We start from the raw sequence: 6,152 nt of genomic DNA, 5'->3' as shown, positions 1-6,152 counted from the left end.
CTAGTGTAATATAATTTTTTTTTTTGGTCTTTTTGAGACAGGGTCTCCCTATAGCCCCAGCTGTCCTGGAACTTACTATGTAGACCAGGCTGGCCTTGAACTCACAGAGATCCGCCTGCTTCTGCCTCCCAAGTGCTGGGATTAAAGTGTCTCTGATTTTTAATGTTCCCTTTTAAGAATGGAGACTCAAAGCTAGGTTAACTGATACTCTAAGTCGTGTACTAGAGATAATTTAATCATAATGCAATGTTTGATTTGATTTCAGATGATTGTGCAAAAGTTTGCCGAAAAATACCACGTCACCTTATCTGATGTAATAACTGAGGAGACTACTCATGTCATTATAAAAACAGGTATACCAAGAACCTTCACAGAATATATTGCATTTACTTTATAACCACATGGAGAACGGCATAAATTAAGTTGAGCACCTGTAACCCAAAAATCTAAAATCTGCAGCTGTTTGAATATGGGCATAACATCACAAGTGGAAAATTCTACACCTAGCCTCATGTGACAGGTCGTAGTCAAAATGTAGACATGTGAAACATACTGTTTAAAATTGCTTTCAAGGGGTTGGGTGAAACTCAGTGGAAGAGTACTGTTTAGCTGGCGTTAACAAGGCTGTAGGTTCTGTCTCTAGCACCATAAATATAAAATTACCTTCAAACTGTGTATATGGCTGTGATGATACATACCTATGATCCCAGTACTCAAGAGACTGAGGCAAGAAGATCACAAGTTCAAGACCAGTCTAGGCTATGTAGCAAGATTTTTGTCTTAAAAAAAAATGAAACAGGGTTTGGCATTTAGCTCAGTGGTAGAGCACTTGCCCTGGGTTCGGTCCTCAGCTCTGAAAAAAAAAAAGAAACAGAAAAAAATGTATTTCATGTTACACATGAAGGATATCTCATATATATGTAAATATTACAAAATCCAAAACCTTCCCCAAAATATTTCTGGGGCCAGCCTTTCCGATAAGGATACTGAACTTATTTTTGTTAAGCATGTCATGGATGAAGTCTTCCAGTAGTCACTTAGCTATTACTTTATAAAGCCAACAGTTTTGCTACTTCTTAAACTTCTTGTGTTTTGAATTAAGATTTGGGAAGTGACAGGTGTGGTGGTGCCCACCTTTAATCCCAGAATTTGGGAGGCAGAGGCAGGTGGATCTCTGTAAGATCAAGGCCAGCCTGGTCTACATAATGAGTTCCAGGCCACCTGGCAAGACCCTCTCTCAAAAAAAGAGAAAGAGAGATTTGGGAAGTGGCAAACCAGAATACAGAACCACTTTCTGTCTGTCTGCTGGACCCCAGTGGATGTAGAACAGAAACCAAATCCTGAAAGAACAAGTAAGGCAAAGAAGAGACAAGGATGGAAGCAAATCTTCACTCACAATCTGGAGACTGGGGGCTGGAAAGATGGCTCAGCAGTGAAGAGCATTGACTGCTCTTCCAGAGGACCTGCACTCGGTTCCCAGCACCCACATGGTGACTAACAATCATCAGTAATTCCAGTTCCAGGGGACCGCCTCAGACTTGCACGCAGGAGTGTACTTATACACATGCAGGCAAAACACTCATACACATAAAAAATAAATAATTTTAGAACCTCTAAGAACTAGGTTTCTGGTGCATGAAAAGTCTGCCATAGAGTGAAAGGGTAATGCTCATTGGACTCCATGGCCAGAACAAAGTACTACTGCAAGATAAATACTACTTTAGAGATGAATATCATTAAATTTTAATATATTTTAAGTTACAGGTTTAGATCAAAGTTGATAAAGGTGAAAAGAGCTTTAAAATGCAAATTAAGTCTAAAGTAATTCACTCGTTAAACTCAAAGGCAATACAACATTTGTTGCTTTTGAACTAAAATCAGCTTTTGTAGCATTTAAACAAAAAGCTTCAAAAATTATGAGGAATTCTGTGAGGAAGAATGGCCACTTGCAGATGGCCTGCTGTGTTTGGAATTTAAATACATTTCTCCTGTTTAAATGGTCTTTTTCTCAGTTTGCTTAGTTCATCAAAAGGCCTTTGAAACACTAGGAGATAAACAGAAGTGAATCTTCAGCTACTCCTTATTGAATACATAGGAAAGAGAAGTACCATGAAAAGACTATGTCCCCACGCCTCTCTTGGGAATACTACAGGGTTAGGATTCTCTAGGTGGAAATTCCAGGGGTGGAATTTTGTCACACTGGCTTGTCTGATTTAGGATTTCTTTATTTTATTTTATTTTATTTTTTCCAAATTTAGGACTTTGACACTTTTCTTCTCTTCACACATGTTGCCATCTGGTAAAAATGGATCTCCATCCATATTAACCACTACTACAGACAGGGCTAATTTCGTTTTTTTTTTTTTGGGGGGGGGTCTTTTTGAAACAGGGTCTCTCTGTCGCCCCAACTGTCCTGGAACTCATTATGTAGACCAGGCTGGCCTTGAACTCATAGAGATCCGTCTGCCTCTGCCTCCCAGGTGCTGGGATTAAAGGCGTGTGCCACCACATCCAGCCCAGGGCTAATTTCTTAAACATAGGATTAGGCTCTTTAGCTAGCCTGGCCATTGCAAAGGGAGGCATGCAATTCCTCTGGTCCTGTGCCTGCCTGCCTCTTCCAGGCTTCCAAAGACCCACACCTGCTATTTTCAATTAGTGGTGCTACCACCTTCTGACTTTACCTCTTGGGGTGTGAGAAGCATCAATCTGGACTGATCTTGAGAGCAAGAGCTGGGGCTCCAGCTTCTTAGGGCAGCACCTCCTACTTTGTTTCTTTCTAATCCTTTGGATGCTTTTCATTCTGCAGATGCTGAGTTTGTGTGTGAACGGACACTGAAATATTTTATGGGAATTGCCAGAGGAAAATGGATAGTTAGCTATCTCTGTAAGTACAATACAGTTTCTCTGCTCTCCCCAATACCTCAGAATTGCATTTTTACGCCTAACATTTTAACACCTGAGGTTTTTGCTGATGCTAAGTCTGGATTACTAAAAGGTCTATAATAGCAACACAGAACTAGCGTTAATGCTTATTGCTTTCTTCAGATAAACTGGTGATATGAGAAAATGGATTTCTTTTATAACTAACAGGACCTAATCTCCTAGTGTCTGAAGTAGGGATTTATTTAATAGTAGGCAGGAATCCATGTGCAGCAGGCACTTTTATAATGTTTAAATTAAGCATCAACTGTCTCCAGAAGGAAATTTCTGCCACAAGCCTTATTAAAGAGCTGTCACTTCAGAGGGAAGGAACCTTTTACCTGTTCTCTGTTGTGAGTCACTGAACTCCCCACCTCCACAAAAGGAGCATACTGTTCTGTCTGTGTGACCTGTCTTTTCTGTGTTCTCTTTAGGGGTGATCCAGTCTATTAAAAAAAGGAAACTTTTGAATGAGGTAGGTACCCAGTGATACAAACTAATCAGAGACACTTGGTATTGGTGTTGCAGTCAGGAAACATGTATCTGCTTCCCTCTATCAGTACAAAGCTCTTTTCCTTGACAAAGGGGACAATTAAGAGTGATATAGAGGTGGGTGTGGTAATGCACCCCTTTTATCCCAGCACTGAGGAGGCAGAGGCAGGCGGATCTCTGTAAGACTGAAGCCAGCCTAGTCTACAATAGTGGGTTCTGGGACAGCTATGACAGCAGGGAGACCCTGTCTCACAAAAATAATAATAATAAGGATAATGCAGAGCAGACCAGGAAATTCTATGTCCTCATTCATTCATTCTGTTTCTTTTTTTTTTAATGTTTTATTTATTATTTTTATGTGTATGCATGTATTGACTGCATGTAGGTAAGTGCACCCATGTTGTACAATGCCCGTGGAAGACAGAAAGGCTGTCAGATCCCCTGGGAGTTGCAGACAGTTGTTAGCTGGCAATGTGGGTGCTGGGATCCGAACCTGGGTCTTCTGCAAGAACAACTAGTGTTCTTAACCACTGAGCCATCTCTCCAGCCCCTCATTCTAGGTTTCTAAAAAAGCAGTCTTGTCTTTAGAGAGAAGAAACTTACAAAAGGAAAAATTTATAGGGACAAGAAATGAGCTACTCCCAGAACCTGTGTAGAATGCATATTTGTAATCCCAGCACTTGCGCTGTGGCAGAGAATTGGGAGTTGTGGCCTGCCACAACTACATAGTTCCAGGCCAGCCTATATAATAAGAGCCTGTCTCCAAAAGAAAAAAGAAAAAATGGGGAAAAGGAAATAGGCTCCCCTGAATCTTTTTTTTTAGCTCTGGCTGTCTTGGAACTCACTCTAGACTGGGCCTTGAACTCACAGAGATCTACCCGCTTTTACGTCCCAAGTGCTGGGGTTAAAGAACTGTGTCACCACACCCAGCGCCCCCCCGCTCCCCGCCCGTCTCATGCAGCTTAGGCTGGCCCCTCTATGTGATCCTCCTCCTGCCTCTGCCTCCTGAGTTCTGGGATTGTAGGTATATTCTACCACACTCAGCTCTGCCTGACTCTTATATGTGTATGCCTTTGTAGGAGACTGGTTATTCACCATTGTTAAAGGAAAAAGACTTGGCTGAGGGTAAGAAATGACTCAGCAAAAAGACCAAAAATAAATAAAAATAAATAAAATTTAAAAATTAAAAAACAAAATAAAATATAAAAAAAGAGAAAATGAAATCATTTCTGAAGTATTTTTCTTAATATAGCCACTGTTTCCCATCCTAACTTCTGTAAGTAGCAATTAGGCATAACATTCTCTGTGGCCAGATGTGTCCCACTACTGAAAGTGCAGAGCAAGCATGTGGGCCCTGGTAGATACTATGTAGACGTGCAAGATAATGGCTGTTGATCTCTCACTTCACTGTCTCCTGCCCAGACAGCAGTTTGCTCTGGAAATCTTACCTGTGTGTGTTTAAATGGCTCTTGATTAGCTTGCTTACACATCTAGAATTCACATTTACTCACTGAAAATTAACATTTTTTATCCTTTGTTTTGTGAGTCCAGATTTTGAGAGATGGCTGGAGTCTGCAATTCTGAGCTGCAGATTAAAGGACAAGTGACTTGGGTGCATGTTTTCTTTAAACAAGCAAAGAGGAAAACTTTGAGCTCTATTCAGACTTGCTAAAGTGTGGTTAAATTTATGATGAAAGCTTCTGACTATTACACATGATTAATTCCAAAGCCCATATTAAGATAATCTTTTCAGCAGTTGCTCTTCTAACTGAACACTGTTTCAAACGTGGGCTTTCAGCAATTCATCAGTTCAGAATTCCTAATGATCCTGGGCAGTGACAAAAGTGGGAGGATGTCACTAGCTTCTCTAGCCTGACTCTTCAGTGCTCCGTGGCAGTATGTACTGAGGCAGCCTGAAAGAATGATGGTCTGACTGCCATTGTGATATCATGGGGTCCATAAATGTTTGCATTGGTGGTGATGGCTGGAAAATGATGGGCCTTAGTAAACAAACTTATTTACCAAACAATAGCTACCAATTATGTCAATCCCCCCCCCAATTATGTCAATCTTGCACATAATGAATCTGGTTAATTTCTTTCATTGCCTATTGATTTTTATTTGTTTGATAGATAATGGCTAGGGGACTCTAGATTTCTTTTAGAAAGCATGAGTCCCTTCTAATCCTTCTCCTTAAGAGGACTGATATTTTTTGCACTGACTCTTAACAGATATCATGACTTCAGTGTTTTGTGACTGTCAGAACTGAATCTTAGTTTTAAGTCATACATATCTATAGCTTAACTTTTTATGCAGACCTTTCAGCTTATATGTAGGCTGATAAATCTCAATTATAGGATAGTAGAGTATCATTATGCAAAGAGCTTAGAAAACTAAATGATATCTGCTATAAAGGCAAAATTATTATTTTGAATTTTTGGTTTTAATTGCATGTCTGCTAGATTATATTAGACTACATTAGAATGTCTTTCTCTGATTTTTGCATGCTTTTTATTACTAATTTTGAGCTTTCAACCATGTGACATACTTAAAAGACTGGAGGGGGAGCCTCAAGATGGCTCAGCAAGTAAAAGTGCTTGCCACACAAGCCAGATAACCCAGAAAACCTAAATTCGGTTATTCCCCAAACACAAGTAAAGATGGAATGTGAAAACTAACTCAACAAAGTTGTCCTCTAGTGACAGCCACACCTTCATACCAAGGCATGCACACACACACAC

The 6,152-nt window shown here is 40.1% G+C and overlaps 1 protein-coding gene across 7 annotated transcripts in view; it reads left to right on the top strand.

Annotated features, from left to right (window-relative positions):
• Brca1 (BRCA1 DNA repair associated) overlaps positions 1–6,152 on the top strand; it is an 87,691-nt gene that overhangs the window by 61,895 nt on the left and 19,644 nt on the right. For 6 of the 7 annotated variants that reach the window (XM_029557419.1, XM_029557417.1, XM_029557418.1 and 3 more), the window contains one exon: positions 266–353. In XM_029557419.1, coding sequence (XP_029413279.1) covers positions 266–353 — 88 coding nt within the window. Of the gene's footprint in view, positions 1–265; positions 354–2,806; positions 2,885–3,353; positions 3,719–6,152 lie in introns of those variants that run through there. The other variant, XM_029557420.1, reaches the window with a different exon arrangement.

Source organism: Nannospalax galili, unplaced genomic scaffold (genome assembly GCF_000622305.1).
Source record: "Nannospalax galili isolate Female #2095 unplaced genomic scaffold, S.galili_v1.0 scaffold1288, whole genome shotgun sequence".
Lineage (NCBI taxonomy): Eukaryota > Metazoa > Chordata > Mammalia > Rodentia > Spalacidae > Nannospalax > Nannospalax galili.
The sequence above is the reverse complement of the archived record's forward strand: the minus strand, read 5'-3'. Positions and strand labels throughout refer to the sequence as shown.